Source organism: Hakea prostrata, chromosome 4 (genome assembly GCF_041222555.1).
Source record: "Hakea prostrata isolate BN-2017 chromosome 4, UWA_Hpros_2, whole genome shotgun sequence".
In the NCBI taxonomy this organism is placed as follows: Eukaryota; Viridiplantae; Streptophyta; class Magnoliopsida; order Proteales; family Proteaceae; genus Hakea; species Hakea prostrata.
In genome coordinates this window covers 369,074-386,713 of record NC_142603.1, presented here as the reverse complement: position 1 = coordinate 386,713, position 17,640 = coordinate 369,074, and the positions used below count along the sequence as shown (strand labels likewise).

At 41.8% G+C, this 17,640-nt stretch overlaps 1 protein-coding gene across 5 annotated transcripts in view; it reads right to left on the bottom strand.

The window, feature by feature from the left end:
* The window catches only part of LOC149016878 (DNA/RNA polymerases superfamily protein), a 113,289-nt gene extending 98,887 nt beyond the window's left edge, over positions 1 to 14,402 (bottom strand). For 4 of the 5 annotated variants that reach the window (XR_016172733.1, XM_089151136.1, XM_089151138.1 and 1 more), the window contains exons 1-2: positions 14,176 to 14,402; positions 12,883 to 13,055 (exon numbers count right to left, since the gene is read on the bottom strand). Coding sequence is in view for 4 of the 5 variants with exons in the window: in XM_089151136.1 (XP_089007262.1) it covers positions 12,883 to 13,055; positions 14,176 to 14,254 (252 nt within the window). In the remaining variant the exon portion in view is untranslated. The other variant, XM_089151137.1, reaches the window with a different exon arrangement.
* Positions 14,403 to 17,640: the final 3,238 nt, after the last annotated feature.

Sequence of the window (17,640 nt, the reverse complement as noted above, 5' to 3'; positions counted from 1 at the left end):
CTAGCAAAAACCTCTCCTACTTCCCTCCTTCCCCTTCTGACTCTCCCATCCCCCTGGTTCATTGCCCCGCCTCTGCAACTGCGCCTGAGATTCACCGCTGGAAGAATGCTGTCTTGGGACAGTTTCTTGGCCCCTGCCCTCCCCTGGGCATTATCAAAGCTTCGCTCTCTAAACAATGGATGTCGCTTGGCTCCATGGACACGTTCGTTATCGAGGATGGCATCTTGCTGTTCAATTTCTCTTCCCCTTCCTGCCAATCAAAGGCCATTGATGGCTCCCCCTGGTATGTTGGAAAAGCGCCAATTTTCGTTAAGCCATGGACTCCTTCTATGCCCCTTCGTCGAGTCGATCTCAACTCCCTCCCCCTTTGGATCAACCTGCCTGGACTCCCGCTAGAATTCAGGAGTAAGGAATGCTTGAGTCGCATTGGTTCAGCACTGGGTCGTCCTCTTCGTTCTGACCTAAAGACCTCCAGGCTCGAAAGGCTCTCCTACGCAAGACTTTGTATTGAGGTTCCAACATCCAAGCCCCTGCCTCCCTGTATTTCCATCACTGATGATTCGGGTGCTCACTTAAACCAAGTCATCGTTTACGACTGGGTCCCCGCGTGGTGCTCTCTGTGTCTTGCTTTTGGCCATGATACTCATAAATGCACTGCCTGCATAGTTCCTGTTGCCGCTGCGCCTGCTTCTGGAGTTCCTGTGCCTCCTTCTGAAGTTCCTTCGTCTGCACCTTCTGTGGTTCTTGATCGAGCTTCTTCTCCTTCGCCTCTGCCGGCTCGTCCGCTACTGCCATCTCCTCCTCTTGTTGAGGTTATGTTGCCGCCGGTGTCGAGCATCCCTGAAAGACTGATCGATCGACTGGAAATCATCTCTATCCCAGATGCTGATGTGAATCCTCCGCCGGCGGCCATTGTTTCCGGCAAAACTTACAGGCGTAGGAGGAAGAAGAATAGTCTCCGTACAACTGCTCCTCCCTCGATGTCTGTCGCTGCTGCTACTGGGTCGCCGTCTGCTACTTCTCTGGCTTCTGCTGATCCCGGCTGTCTGTCTCTGTCCTCTGCAACTGCTGTACCTGATCCTCCACTATTGGCGAGCCCTCTGTTGGTGATGGCATCCTCAAGCTCTCTGCCCCTGGGTCGCCGAGATCCCTGGTTCGTCAGGCTTGCTGCTCCTAGGTATCTTTCCCCTCTCGTACTAGCCTTGAGATTGTCGCGATCCCTGAGCCTCTGCAAACCACCTCTTCAAGCCACCTTCCCTCTCAACCCTACAACCAAACTCTCCCCTTATCCCACTCCACTGAAAGACCTTTGGATAATACCTTAAATCCCTCCTCGACCCATGCAAAACCGCCTTTCACTCCTTTGCTTTCTAACCACCACCTGTCTTGTGGGCCTTTTTCTATTAGCCCACGGCCCATTTCCTCTCAACATGGGTATCCTCTGAACCATCACAACTTAAACCCTTTTTTAAAGCCCAACCCTCTTAGTTCTTTCAACCGATCCATACCCAGGCCTGAACCACACAAGACTTCTCCAAGACTCCTAACCCCCAGCCCAACCAATATACTTCCACCATCTCCACTTTCGCCCTCCTCTATCATCTCGCCTAAGCCTATCACTGAACACCAAAATCCCACCACCGCGCCTTCCTTCACCCCCTCACCTTCCCCTGGCTCCTGCTCTACCATAGACCCTGATATGTTTGAATCCCCATCCCCCATTGGTTCAACCCAGTGTGAGACTCCCCCGTACCTCAGTTTGGAGCTTCAACCTTGCATGCATAATAATCAGAATGGTTCCCCCCCCCGTAGCTTGTATGAGCCCCCCTCCCCTTGCTGTTTGAATGATGCCATTACCCATGGTTGTTTGAATGACTGATTTCATTATTTGGAATGTAAGGGGCCTCAACTCCCTTGCAAAACAAGCTGAGATAAAACATTCAATTCGGGATTCTAAAGCCTCTCTTGTGGGGTTGCTAGAGACCCATGTTCAGGTTGAGAACTCCCATCGGATTGCCAACTCCATTGCCCCTACTTGGTCCTTCCTCTCTAACTATTCTCATGCCCCCAATGGCCGAATTTGGGTCCTATGGGACCCCTCTATATTCCAAATCAATTTGTTGTCCTCTTCTGCCCAATTTCTTCATCTTCATCTATCCTCTTCCTCCTCCCCTTCTTTTTTCCTCTCTATTGTCTATGGCTTCAATCGCTTGCTGGATAGAGCCCCTCTTTGGGACAACCTTCGCCTGATTTCCTCTTCCTTGATTGGTCAACCTTGGGGTATTGGGGGTGACTTCAATATTATTCGTTTCTCAAATGACCTTATTGGAGGTAACCCCCCTGACCCTATGGCTGTTGACAATTTCAATTCCTGGATCGATGACTTGGGTGTTTCTGATCTTCGGTGGATTGGCATAATCGTAGGTCTGGATCTGCTCGTATTGCCTCCAAATTGATCGTTTTCTTGTTAATCACCCTTGGATCATTCAATTCCCCGCCTCCCATGCCCATTTCGGCCCTCCCCTTCTCTCCGATCACTCCCCTTGCTTCCTCAACCTTCTTAACCATCCCTCTTTTGGCCCTAAGCCTCTCAAATTCTTTGACATGTGGGTTTCTAATCCATCTTTCCTGACCACTGTCATGTCGGCCTAGGCCCAGCCTGTCCACTACCATTCTCTTCCTCTTGTGGTGTTTGCCCGAAAGTTGCGAAACACCAAAATTGCCCTCTGCGCTTGGAACTCAACTACGGTGGGTGACATTACCTCTAGAGTTTCCTCGTGTCGAGATAATCTTGCTAGGATCCAATCCATGCTCCAGCATGATCCCTTCTGCCAGTCTTTATCTGAGGAAGAAAGCTCCCTCTCTTTGCTTCTTTCCTCTCTTGTCTCCCAAGAAGAAAGCTTCCTTCGCCAAAAATCCAGGATCCAATGGCTTGAGCTAGGTGACGCCAATACCGCTTTCTTCCATCGTTCCCTTAAAGCTCGCCAAAATTTCAATTCCATTCCGAGTCTGCTAACTAGTGGTGGTGTTTGGATCTCGGACCCCCCTAGCATTAAACAAGAAATTGTCTCCTTTTTCTCAAATCTTCTTTCGCCCTCATCCCTCCCCCCCCCGCCTCCCCCTCAACCCCTCCCTTCTCAACAAATTCTTGGACCCTTCTCTCATCCCATCCCTTTGTGCTATCCCATCCTCTGATGAGATTCGCTCCGCCATCCGCTCCCATAAAGCAAATAAGGCTCCTGGCCCCGATGGCTTCAGTATGGGATTCTTCTTGGCTACTTGGGATTTCATTGAGCCTGAGCTCATTCATGCCATCCGCAGCTTCTTCCTCAACCCGTCCCAACTAGCCACCATCAATAATACCTTCCTCTGCCTCATCCCCAAGAGCCCGGGTGCTTCCTCTCTCTCTCTGATTTCCGTCCCATCTCGCTCTGTAACCTCATTTATAAATTCATCTCCAAAATCTTGGCCAATCGGCTTAAATTGGTCATCTCCTCTTTGGTTAGCCCTAACCAATCTGCTTTCATTGCCGGTAGGAGTATCTCAGACAATATTCTTCTATGTGCTGAGATTATCCGTGGTTTTGAAAGATCCAACCACTCCCCTGCTGCCCTTTTGAAGGTCGATCTGCATAAAGCTTTCGACTCTATTCGGTGGGACTTCATCAGCGAAGTCCTATCAGCTATGGGCTTTCCCTCCCCCTTCATCCATTGGATTGAGACCTGCATCTCCACCCCTCATTTCTCTATCATCACTAATGGTTCCCCGGCTGGTTTTTTCTCTTCTCGAGTTGGTATTCGACAAGGTTGCCCCCTGTCCCCTTACCTTTTCACCTTAGCTATGGAAGTCCTTTCTCGCCTCATCCAATCCAAAATGGATCAATTTCTCATCTCCCCTATTCCCAAATGCCGATCTCTAAAGCTCACCCACCTTGCATTTGCCGATGACCTCATGATTTTCTCTAAGGCAGATCACTCTTCCATCTCTTCCATCCTATCCTCCCTCTCCTTTTTTGAATCCCTCTCGGGTCTTAAAGTTAATCTTGAGAAATCCTCCATTTTTCTCGCGGGTGTCTCGGATTCCTCTCGAGCCTCTCTCCTGGCGCTCACTGGATTCAGTCCTGGATCTTTCCCGGTGACCTACCTGGGGCTCCCCCTCATCCCTGGTCGCCTCACTCGCCACCATTGCTCCCCTATGCTTGATCATATCCGGAAAAAGCTTCAACTCTGAAAAAGCAAGCTCCTCTCATTTGCTGGGAGAACGGTGCTTATCCGATCTGTCCTCCAATCTTCCTATCTTTACTGGTGTGGCATCTTCTCCCTTCCCATCTCTGTCATTCACTCCCTGGAATCCATTTTCTGTGCTTTTCTTTGGAAGGGCCAAGAATCTTCCCGATTCCTCCATCCAATCAGCTGGATTTCTGTTTGTCGTCCTAAATCTGAAGGTGGCCTTGGATTCCGTCGAATCCGGGACATGAATATGGCCTGCCTCCTAAAACTCATATGGAAAATTGCCTCCAAGCATGATTCCATCTGGGTCTCTTGGGTCTATTCATTCCTTCTCAAGACTGACTCCATCTGGACTGTCTCTCTTCCCCCCCAATCCCTCATGGATTTGGAGGAAGCTCCTGCTTCTTCGCGATCGCGCCCTCCCTGCCATTTCTATCCTTGTCTCTTCTGGCTCCTCCACCTCCTTCTGGCTGGACCCCTGGCATCCGATGGGTATCTTATACAACCTCCTTGGCCCCAGAACCGTGTACAACTCCCATATCCCCAAAACCACTCCCCTCTCCACCTTTATCTCCCATAGTATTTGGTCCCCCCTCCCCCACCCTTGTCTCACACAGGTTTGGACCTCCCTCCCCCCTACTCCCCTCCACAAGTGACCGCACTACTTGGCTCCACCCCCGATGCACCCCCTTCACCACTGCCTCTGCCTGGAACCTTCTGAAAGACCCCTACCCTCCCTTACCTTGGCCCCCCATTGTTTGGTTCAAAAACCACATCCCTCGCCATGCCCTCACTCTTTGGAGAGCCCTTAACCTTGCCCTCCCAACCCAAGCTTTTCTCATCAGCCGCCACATCCCCGCCAACCCAAACTGCGCCAGTTGTTGGAATGGTTCAGCGAATATTGACCATCTTTTTTTCTGTTGCCCAATTTCCCGCTCTGTTTGGTCCCTTGCCACTGCCTCCATTTGGCCTAGACCGCGACGTTCTCATCGTTTTGCTCGAGATTGGAATTGGATCCTGCGAAGCTATGCCAGTTCCACTATCTGCGACCTTGTGGGCAAACTTGTCTTTGCCGCCACTTTGCACCATCTTTGGTGGGAGCGTAATCTGAGGAGATGGTCCTCCAAATCTAGATCCAGAGATATGATTTGGAAGGCCATCTGTTTTGATGTTTCTTTGAGACTCCGGTCTCTCCCCACCCCCCCGTCGGCTGACTCTCCAAGAAATAGGGTGATTGTTAGTTCTTGGAGCCTCTCAGCTTCTTTCCTTCCCCCATCTTGACTAGGTTTCCCCTCCCCCCCTTTTTCCCTCTTGTATGTTCTTTTGTTCTTCAGTAATTTAAATTATTATTCATCCAAAAAAAACAATTCCCAAAGGGGGAGGGCAGCCAAGGAATTGGCCAACAATGGCCGATTGTCAAAAGAGGATACTGGCTTGAGTTGCAGAAGCAGGGCAATGAGCAGTATGGGAGGATCCAAAGATGGACGAGGGGATAAAGGAGAGTGTGCAATCATTTGAGATAGGGTTTGTGAAGGAAAAGGGAAAAAGGGAGTTCCAGGGCTTAGAGGGGGTGGGATGTGCAGGGGATGAGACGGGAGGATCATCAAGGGGGTTGGGAGAGCCATCTCTAATTCTTGGGCCGGCAAAGGAAAAATTACTAGCTAAGTACATGACTATTTCTTGTCTGAAAAAAGTTATTTTAACGTTGTTCAGTGACTTATACAATCATTTTGTGTATGTAACAGTGACCATGTCTCTAACAGGAGGCATTTAGCGTCACAAATGCCGAGGGAGGGTGGTTCACAAACTGATAAGGTCAGAGAATAGGGATAGGTTGCTGCTCCCAAAGAGGTGACCTTGCATGGTAGTACTGCACACTGATTGACTATAATAAGGCAAAGACTGTGTGTAACCTCTGCGGGCAAAAGTTGACAGGAGGTGGCATCAATAGGTTTAAGGCACACCTCACTGGCAAGGATGTTGCTGTGCAACAATGTTTTCAACAAAGGTTGTGAAAGCAATCAGAGAGTTGGAAAAGGGGGCAAGGAAGAAGTAGGCAGAGAAGCATATAGTGGCTAGAGCACTAGATGAGATGTGAGAGGGTCTTCTGCATACCCCTTTGATTTTGATTCCGAAGGACAATTTTCATCACATCGATGTCCATATAGCTGCAAAGGCCAAGGAGTTGAGCCGGGCGAAGGTAGAGAGCAAGGTATGGTTGTATCAAGAGTAGGAAAGGGCCAGAGGCAATGCAGAAGTTAATCCTTCTAGAGCTACAAAGCTGGACCATTTGGGTCAGGTGGTGTATTTGGCATGTTCAAGAGGTCACAGAATTAGAGGGGTGCTGCTGCTCCATCTACAGATTTTCCACAGCAACAAGATCCATACTAGAGCAGAATCCAGATATTTTCAAGAAAAAGGGGGCAAAAAAGCCTAAGATCTCAGAAGCATGGAAGAACATAAAGGGCAAAATGAAGTAAGATGTGGCTAAACAGATGCTCTTCAACACCTTTCCAACCAACACAGCACAAGGCCCCTATCATTAGTCCATGATTGACACGATCACACAAGCAAGTCCAGGTTACCTTAGCTCCACCCCATATGAGGTGATGAACAAGTATCTCACACAGTAGAAGAAAGAGCCAGAGGCCTTACATTGCGGGATGAGGCCCTTCCAGGAAATGCATGGGGTCACCATAATGTGTGATGGATGGACCGCTCTGACCAAAAAGTCCATCACCAACTTTATGGTGTATTGTGATAGGAGGACAATCCTCTTGAGATTTATGGATACATCTAGGCAGATGAGAGAGCACAAGTACATCTATGGGCTCTTAAAGGAGGTGTGGAGGAGGTAGGCCGAAAAATGTGGTGCAGATTGTGTTAGACAACGGCTCTAACTTCAAAATGGCTGGTGAGATGATGATGCAATCTATGGATTACAGTGTCTTTTGGGCACCCTATGTGGCCATTGTATCAACCTCATGTTGAAGGACATTGGGAAGTACAGGATTGTGGAGAGCATAGTGTACAGGGCCAGACAAGTCACAAACTTTATATACAATCACAGCTACACTTCACATTATGAGGGAGGTATGTGGGGGAGACATAGTGCAACCCAGTGTCATGAGTTTTGACACGGACTAAATCGCCTTAAGGAGTATCAACGGCAAGAGAACGGGGTTGAGATCCATGTTTGCATCTTAAGCTTAGTTTGATTGGAGAGGATCCAACACCCTGAGTGCACACACAGCACAGACTAAAGTATCATCAAATGAATTCCAGAAACAATTGGGGATAGTGTTGAAGACGATGGACCCAATTATAAAAGTTCTACATTTGGAGGACTCCTCTAAGTGGCCCACTATGCCCCATATGTACATAGCCATTGAGGCCATGAGGGAGGCCGTATATTCAAGAAATCCAAGAGGTTGTAATAACTTCCTAAGATCATCGAGGATGGATGGAAATCTTATGCGTCCACTAGATAAGGTTAGTAAGTAAATATGCAATTTGTTGGTAATTCATTCATTTGATGTTAACGAAAATCTTATATCTAAAATTGTGAGTTTTTAAATTGTGCAACCTACTATCTTAACCCCAAATACCTGTATAGCAATTGTTTGAGGTTAAAGACGGAGCTCATTGAGGCGGTGTTGGCCATGGTTGCGAAGTTGGAATAGGACTCGACACTCCAATCCTTATGTAACAATGAGGAGAGACTGTAAAGAATTAGGATTGAGGAATCGCATTTGAAATTTGAATTTTGAAAGAATTTAGCTAACCATTATTACAAATGATTGTCAAAGTTTTCAGGGGTGAATTCAGGTCCTTTGAAGCAGAGGCTACTGCGAAGGGACGGGATAACACAGATCCATGTTATATTAATAACTCTATAGAATTAATACATTTTACAAATTGTTAAACTATCTATTAAGTAAAAATTTAATGTTTTTGTTTTAATGCAGCCATAATGGTAGGTTATCTATGGTGGAAGTGCAAAGGGTCTCGAGATGGCGATCAACGTCTTCTCACAAACTTACTCGCCTCTTAGATGTGAAAGAAACTAGAGCACCTTATTCTTGATCCACTTAAAGAGTCGAAAAAACTGGGATCTCAGCACCTAAAAAACCTTGTATTCATCCACTATAACATGAGATTAAAGATGTAGCATGTACAGAGCTAGGTTGAGAGTGATAAGAAGCAAGAAACTATCGATCTCGCGGATATCTTCCAAGTCGACTTAGATGATGAGAACCCCTCGTCGATTGGGTGAGGGTCAAGGGTGAGCCAATATTGGACGGAGGCCTGACCCACATTTTGCTCAGCAAGCGGCATTGATGTCAATGAGCTCATGGCTAACGAGGGTAGGGAAAATGTACAGGAGGCAGCTGCCAGCTGGTATTGACAACAAGGATGGAGCGATGCCCCCAAACGAAGATTAGATTTTGCCTTCCACATACGCATAGGAAATGGATGAGACCTAGGCTCCTAATCAGACTCAAGACAAGGATGATGATGGTGGTGGTGGTGATGATGCTAAGGGTGGTGGTGGTGGTGGTGATGATGATGATGCTCATGTTGATGGTGGTTCTAGTGGTGGACTTCTAAAGCGTATGGCAATTCCACTAATGGAGACACAGCGGAGCCCCATCAGATTCACTGGGGAGTCAAAGTTCACCCATGCCACCCCAAATGAGCATAATGGTGGCATACTTCATCATAGGACCAAGGGCTCCACATCTAGGGGTTACTCAAGAGGGCCCAATTGGCCAATTCCACCCACTAAGCCAAACAGACGATTACGTTAGACTCAATGAAATTCATGAGCTTGGATGGCAGAGTGTGGGGTTTGCACCATGCAAGGCTTATGGACTAGCTCCGAATATGCATATAGGGGAGCATATGGTGGGGCACAGCTAACTCATCTACTGGTTCGAGCACGTATGGTGGGTCATATGTCGAGTTGTCAGCTGATTAAGTGGTATGTCTGCATATGTATAAGACGATGGATCAGGCAACCCATTTGTGGAGTCCATCTTCGGATATCCATCAAGGCCACCACTAGTACCACTACCAATTGCAATACCAGAGAGATCAAATAATGAGTATCTAGTCTTAAGCACTAGCCATAAGTAATTTCCCTTACAACACATTACCTAAGATGGGTTGGCTATTTGATGTAAATGATGCTACCCTATAGAAGGGTAGCTGTTAACTTCTTCGACAAATATAAGCATACCATACCATAGGCAAGTATGTGCACTATGCACAAAGCTCCCTGGATCAAGGGATGGATCCAACCCGCCACAATAGCTATTATTAGGTTAGAGTAGGTTAGACGTGTATTGTAATTAATTCATCTATTCTTATGTTATACACTTAGTGTTTTAACCGTGTATTATTGACTACTGAGTTTTATGCCACACTAGTACTTGTATATTGAATTTTAGTTGTCTTTTTTTTTTTTTTTTTTGCATTTTATCTTTTTTGTTGCATTTTAATAAAAATCTTATTGTTCTCTTGTACAATATCCATATTTACATTTGTTAAAATATGTTTCAAACCTTCAATTTCACCCACCGGCATATGTCAACCAAGAATACCACTTTGGGTTACATTTTAGGCAAAAATAACAATCCCAGTGCATTTATTGGCCTCAAATTAGGTTTGACACCGAAAACAAAGGAAAAATAAACCCAAAATCCCACCGAAACAATCAATTAAAATAAGAAGAAAGATCCGAAAGGTCGGCAAAATTTTGTACCATGGTCTGGAGTAACCAACACTTGCATTTACTAAAACCTACTTGGTCCATAGTAACCCATACTGCTTTTTACGTACCTACTTGATACTGAATAACTTGTACTACCTTTTACCTTCCTATTTAATCACTAATAGCCCAGACTGCCTTTCACCAACCTATTTGGTCTGAAGTAATCAATATTGCTTATTTCATTCACAATAACCTATATTTAACTTGTAGAGACCTTTTTTTAAGTCTCAATTTCTGCCTTGAGTTGAGCAAGAATTACAATCTACTACCTGCTGCCTACTACTTGCCTTCGAGCTTCTTGTAATAAGCTTATGTGCGGACATTGGAGCTACACTTTTATCTACTTGTGTGGACATTGGAGTTGCACTTTTAATCTGCTCGTATGGACATTGGAGCTAACTTTTATCTTCTCTTAAGGATATTCATGTATACTACCTGCCTCATGTGATGTAGCCATTGGAGATGCTACACTTTTGAGGCAATTGCTACTTACTACTACTAGTATTACATCGAATGGTGACTTTAATATTATTATTGTTGCTTGGCTTGTTTAATGTGGTTCATGTTCACTGCCGCCTATTATTCTCATGAAAATTATTTAAGCTGCTATCCGTTATCTCTTGGGTGAAGTTTACTGTTGTTTGCTATTGCTACTTGTGCTCAAAAGTATGAAGTATTTAATATATGTTCTTGTTATTGCAAGCTAGAGCATTTGAAATGCATACTCTGGCTTAAGGAGGAGTGTTTAGATTTACATGATCTACTAGTTCAGTAGTTACCAACTAGCCACAATATGGGGGATCCACCGCAAATTTGATTACATCTGAATATCTGATTTTATAATGCCCAAATTCTATTTTATGTCCTTAGCTTCTATTATTAGATTAGGGTACTACTTTCTATTTTTATGTAGCTTGACTAGCAAGCAATACTTAGGGAGATTTCTTTATTTTCCTTTATGTTACTTTAGTGTCAAGCAAGTCTATTTTAAGCACGGTACTACCTTTCACCGAAATTCACCAAATTTTGGCCGTTTCGGTGAGTAGCAAAATAAAAATGGGGGCAAATTCGATTTGGTAAAAGTTACTAATAAATTGCCGATTTTCTCGTGAATCGGCGAAAATGACCGAAACTTCACTAAACTTGGAGCCGTCGAAGCTCTGACCACAGTCGAGGATCAAAGGAGTGATTTAAGAATTGGAGAAGATAACTTCTTCTTGGACAAGATCGCCCTAAGCCAAGGTACCATCAATGTAAAGGAAAAAGTAGTGACAGCGGCGGTTCTGGTTGCAGCCTTGCAAAGTGGTTGGAAGGGTAAAAACGAGAATTCTGGGTTTGCAGCATCCATTTGATGGTTGCAAGGGAGAAAAAAAGGTGGAAGCAGAGACGCCAAAGGCGAGAGAGATGATAGATGAAGAGGAGGAAGTGAATATAAGCAAATGCTAACAGGGATTCAACTTTTTGCCAGGCGGATTTGCTCCAATTCGCTATGCTTGTCAAATCTGGAATCCCTAATACTGACCTACCTTTGGTGCCTTTTGGCTTTTGCCCCAACACCGGCGAAACTGCCCTTTCAAGACCAGCAAAATACCGGCAAATTTTGCCGAACATTTGCACCTTGATTTTAAGATACTAATATTTGAAGATAGCTGAAGATCTTGTAACCAGATTTGAGGATTAAACTTTTCAATATAAAGTACACTGCTAAGGAGGAAAGCTAAACCATGCAAAACTCTCCGAACCATCCTTCTTCTCCACCAATTCTTCTCTGCCTTCTATTCTCCGTTATTTCTAGTTATTTTTATTTTAAAGCTAGACCATAGTAATAATGAATTATAAATTATTATAACAGTTAATCCACAAAGGAACCTGTACCCCCAAAAAAATAAAAGTAAGAAAGAAAGAAACCTCTCATGACAATCCTCAGCCACAAATGTACCATCAACTTGTGGCAGTGATGGGAATTCTTTCATGCTATATTTGAGAATCTAACAAGAAAAAAGAAAGAACTCCCCTTGTAACCAAGGAAATTTGCATCACGATTTCCTCCTTGCACATTTTTGCATAACAACATTTCAGAAAAACAAGTGTTCAAGGATACATTGCACAAGATGCTATTAGTTAAGCCTATTGTCAACTAGTTCAAAAGGTAATATTTCATTTAATCAATTTTGGAGGAAGCAAAATTGAAGCTTGACAAGTGGTGGCCTCATGAATCCTGCAGATAGGTTGACAAAGCCAGTTGACAAGGAAAAGTTGGGACTTTGCATAAAATTTGATTAATCTTCACAGATGATTGGTTGGTGCTTGAGCATTTTGTTTTAAAGATCCATGGGTTCATAATGAAGAGCATATATCAGTTTTCCAGAGGGATATTGATATTAGTGAAGCCTAACTAAAGGTAATCCAAGTTTAGTAGGCCGTATCGTGCAAATGGCCGAAAAGAGCATATATGTTGACCTTCACCACTAGCTCATCAAGACACACGATTTATCATGTTTTAACACCTTACTTTGGTTACAGGGGCTTTATCATGTTTTTTCTTGGATTTAGGGGTTTCTTACTGTAATGTTACTAGTAAATGATGGGGGGATCCGGAGTAATACGTTGAATTACTATCTAAAGAAGAGTTGTTAACTATCAAATAATGGATTATCTCTTTTGAGATGGGTAAAAAGAAATAGGATAATTGGTTGTGCTTGATTTCTTTTTTTCTTTTCTTCTGAAAATCGCATTTCTGCTGGGTTTTTCTAACACAAGGACACTAAGAGATGTCAACATGTTGGTGGGTGAATACCCAATAATCTGTGAATCTATTTGCCTTGGGGTTTGGGAACCCCTTGTTTCTGTTATAAAAGAAAATAAGAAAAGAAATACCATCTGATAATGGGTCATATCCATTGTTGTGAGCTTTGCACACTGAGCACGCATGTTCTCAACTTTGTGTCTTATGAAGGCTTCCTTGCGTTCCTCGTTCTCAAAATATTTGGAACCTTTGCTCATCTCATAAACTATCCTCTGCACTTTCTCCTTGTCAACTCCATCCATTCCTAAAACATTGCAGGCATAAACATTCAGAGGGAAACGAATAATTCCAGTGCAATTAATCAGACAAGGTGAGAAGTCATCTACAGCATTTTTTCCTCCAAAAGAAAGTCTCGCTTAAATCAGGCAAGCCTGTTAAAGCTATATAAGAACATGGATGAAATGACACAATCTTTTGAAACTTTTCATTTCCATTCAAATCTTAACGTCTTCCAAATGAAAAATATCCAGCACAGAACATATAATGAAGCCAAATTACTTGATTGAGAGTGAATAATTCAAGACTGTCTCTACTACTGAGAATAAACATACACTATGGAGAAATAAAACTAGAAATATTAGATAGCAGAAAGTCTTACATATATAGAAGAAGCAAGGACCCCATTCATCAAGGAAAAATCACCAGTGTCTATAGTTAACTGTCGTCAAAATGGTGAACTCCAATTTCACAGCCAATATTGTACACAAAGTCAGGGGTTCATTTAGATACATTAGATCAGGCAGCAAACAGTGCTATAGCATTTGTTTCAGAAATTGTCTCCTCATAATTGCTTGAAATCAACAACCAACAAGCACAATAAGGTTTTTTTAACAATCACCTTTTTGAGCCGAAGCCAGAGAAATGGTTTTTCCAATCTCATTATGATTATTGTGATTAAGGTATTAACTGACACCTGATAGATGGAAAAAACTTACCTAAGGTTGCAATGTAAGTTGGAATCATAATTTACTAAGCAGAAAAAAGAGCGACTTACACCATGTTTTGTGTTGCCTTCAAATCTTAAGCAACTTTGTGCAATGTAATCAGTAAGTAGATTTTTAAAGTACTTATCATCTTCGCCCTTTTAGGGATACATGTAGCCGACGCCATTTACTTGGGGTTTTGTTTGTCGCTGCTTAGGTTTAGATTTGCTCCATCGATCCAAAGCGGCTGGAGAACCACTACGGAAGGGGTCGAAGCCAGGGGTTTCCCGTTGAGTAAAACTTGTAAAAACCAGGGAAAACATCAAGACTCCAGATTCCAAAATCCCTTCGACCATAGATTTGATCGTTCTTGATCGGTAAAGCAAAGATAACAAAACCTGTCTCGGCAAAATATTATCAGTAAATGTCGACAATATTCACCTGCTTTAGCGTTCGTATAAACAGTGTGGTAGGACTGCCATGGCCGAGCTGCTCCCTCCGACTCTGACGTCTCCTCCATGTGCAATTTTCCACTCTCCCTTCCTTCTCGTTACAGACCGTTCTCTCCGTATTGAAGGAGGGAATCAAACTGTATCCAGAGGAGTGATGCTATGGCGGGAACGCATGGAAGTCTTTTTTTTTTCTATTAAGGATTTTCTATGCGTGGGTGTTCAGAAGATAAATTAATGTTGAAAGTTGTTAATTTCTTTGTAAAATGTGTAAATACGCCCGCACCCCGCTACCAACCCCAATCACCCTCCGCTCCTCGACTACCCCATCCACCCCACTGGGAATCACCCATCACACAACTTTCTTTTTTCTGTTTTTTATTATTTGGTTAAATTACATTTGTTTACTTAAGTTTGACCAAAATTTGTATGCTCTCTCTAAAGTGACTTAAATTCCGTCTAATCCAAAAATTAATATATTTAAGGGTAAATATAACTTATCTCCCCTCTTAGCTGAACAAATAGCATTTACACCCTCCTTGTTGAATAATATCACTTACCATCCTCTTATTATAAAATATATCAAACACTTCATCTCTATTAACTTTCTCGGTTAAATTGAACTTTTACCGTTAAATACTTTTCTAAAACCCCAAACTATCCATGGTAAAAATATTTTTTATCTTAAACCCTAAATTATCGTAATCATCCTAGCAGATAAATACTAAATTACCCTCAATTAAAATAATTGTTAAAAACCAAAATACCATAGTTAAAACCCAAATTAACTTTAATTATTAAAAGTTCAACATATCCTTGTTTTCAAAAATAAAATTATCAAACAATTAAAATAAACCCAAAATAGTAGTGCGTGTTTAATTTTATCAACATACCCTTTTTTTTTAATTGTATTTTTTTATTTTAATTGATAGTAGTACGTTTTCTTTAATTGTTTTATAAATGTAAAAAAAAAAAAAAAGGTGTGTTGCGCTTTTAATAATTAAAGATAATTTATGTTTTAACTATAATGTTTTGGTTTTAATAATTATTTTAGTTGTGGATAATTTGGTAGTTTAACTATTAGGGTGATTAAGGTAATTTAGGGTTTTAAATAAAATATATTTTTAGCCAATGGTAATTTGGTGTTTTAAAAAAACATTAACAGTAAAATTTAAATTTAACCGAAAAAAGTTAAAAGAGGAGAAGTGTTTGATAGATTTACTAGGTAAGAAGAGAGGTAAGTGATATTATCCAACTAAGAGAAGAGGGGGTGTAAGTGCTATTTGTCCAACTAAGAGGGAAATAAGTTATATTTATCCTATATTTAATATTAAATTATTATACTAATCTTGTGTTTCATCCTACATCCAACTTTCACCTATCTTCTTCCCATACATTGCTATAACTTATTCACAATTGTCATAAACCACCACACATATAAATACATAATATATGATTAAAAAATAAAATAAAGAAATCAATCGATCCGGAGAGTACGTTGTGCTCTTCCAATAGGAAGTGATCTGGACTCCTCTTTACTAGCTTCTTGCCTTCTACAGACGACAAACCCCAAAAACAGAGCATGGAAAGGACCATACTCCTAAGGCCGATTCGTTTGGCCAAAAAAACAAAAGCTCCTAAGACCGTAATCCTAATTGACGTCCTACATCTCTACTATGACATCCAGAAGAAAAAAGGTGCAACTAAGAAAACTAAATTTAAAAAAAAATGATAAAATAAAATAACAGAGGAGGGTATAATGGTCTTTTATTGTTAAGCATAACCCTACTACCCTACCCTATTCCCTAAACCCTTTACCCTTTGTGGTGGGATATAATAATCGTTTTGGCTCTAATACTATCTATCCTAATAGAAAAGGAGATGCACGTTTTTAAAACTTAAACTGGAATGCCATGCATCAACGCCTCTATATTGGGATGTTCCCCCGCGGGGCCCGCCCCATACTACACTTTCATTATTACTTGATCTTCTATTTTTTTTTTTAATTATCAATTCAACCCATATACTTTATCTGTAATGACTATGCCCCTTTCATTAAGCTCTACTAATAAAGTGATGACATGGTTTTTTTTTTATTAAAAAATCTCAAAATAATCTAAGAGTTCGATATTAGTTATTTATACTTTATATTCAATTACACCATTCTTTTTTTTTTTATATAACAAAGGGGCTTTATTAAACCAGTAGATGGGGATATTAATATGTCTCACAAAGTGTCGAACCCACGACATCTTCACTAAAAGGTGTTGATTTCACCACTAGAACTGAATGAATTACACCCTTCTAATGTGGTTTGGATGATCCACATCTCTGGGTCAAGTGCTGATGCACACATTGGACAATCCATATGGTTGAGAGTGCAAGTATATCTACTTTGAATTTTAAAGAGAGGGAGAACTTTGGCTCATAAACACAAAATACTATAAACGCTTTTTTTAAAAGATTATTACCCTTGTTGATTAATTACGAACAAAAAAAAATATAAACTTAAAGTGCTAAGCCGGCTTCATCCCTTGTCAAAAAAAGAAAATGAAAAGAGGTATTGAGTTCGCACCCATTCGGCGGCATTAATTTGAGGATGTAATCGTGGTGCGCGCAAACTGGCCCGGATGAACCTCATAAAAAAAATGTAAAAAATAAGTTAAATTTGGCAAAAAAAAAAGAAAAAAAGGAAAAGAACTTACCGAAAAAAAAAAGAAAGAAGAAGAAGAAAAACGGTCTACAGCGTCTTTCTTCCTTTTCTTCTCATCTTTTATTTTTTGAAGCCAATTCTTTCCTCTCCCTAAACCCAAGTCCTAATAAAAAAAATATATTATAAAGTTCCTAAGATGGATGATCTGTATAAGATGTGGTACCGCTGCAATAATAAAATTAACCAGTGATGTCAAAGGAAAGCAGGCGTGTTGTTACGAAATAAACAATATTAATTCGACATGCAAAGAGAAAAATAAGAGAGAGAGAAGAGGCAAAAGAAACTTCATACGAAAAAAGACTAAGATGAAGATTGATAGCAACAAGAAGAATAATAACAAGGTTTCAGACACGTTTCAAGTTGGGAAGAGAAATGTAAAGACTAAATTAACAGTTGATGAAGGCTAAGACTGTCCAATGGAGGTTGATAAATAATTTTTTTATTTTTATAATCAACAATCTTATTCATTGTGAGTCATACTAGTGTGGTCAAGCATAGCTCTAATAACCACCCATTGAAACAATGCCATACTGGTGGACTCTCAACTGAAAAGCCCTTCCTGGCTAATAAATCCACAACAACATTTTGGATTTCCTATAAATAAAATGGTATTTGAAACCCAAAAAATTTAGTAGCTAACACCTCTACATCATGTATGATAGGTAGAATATAGGGAGGAGTGGGAGCATTACTGTCTTGAATACAGACAATCAAGCTTTTACAAATCAGACTCAACCTGAATAT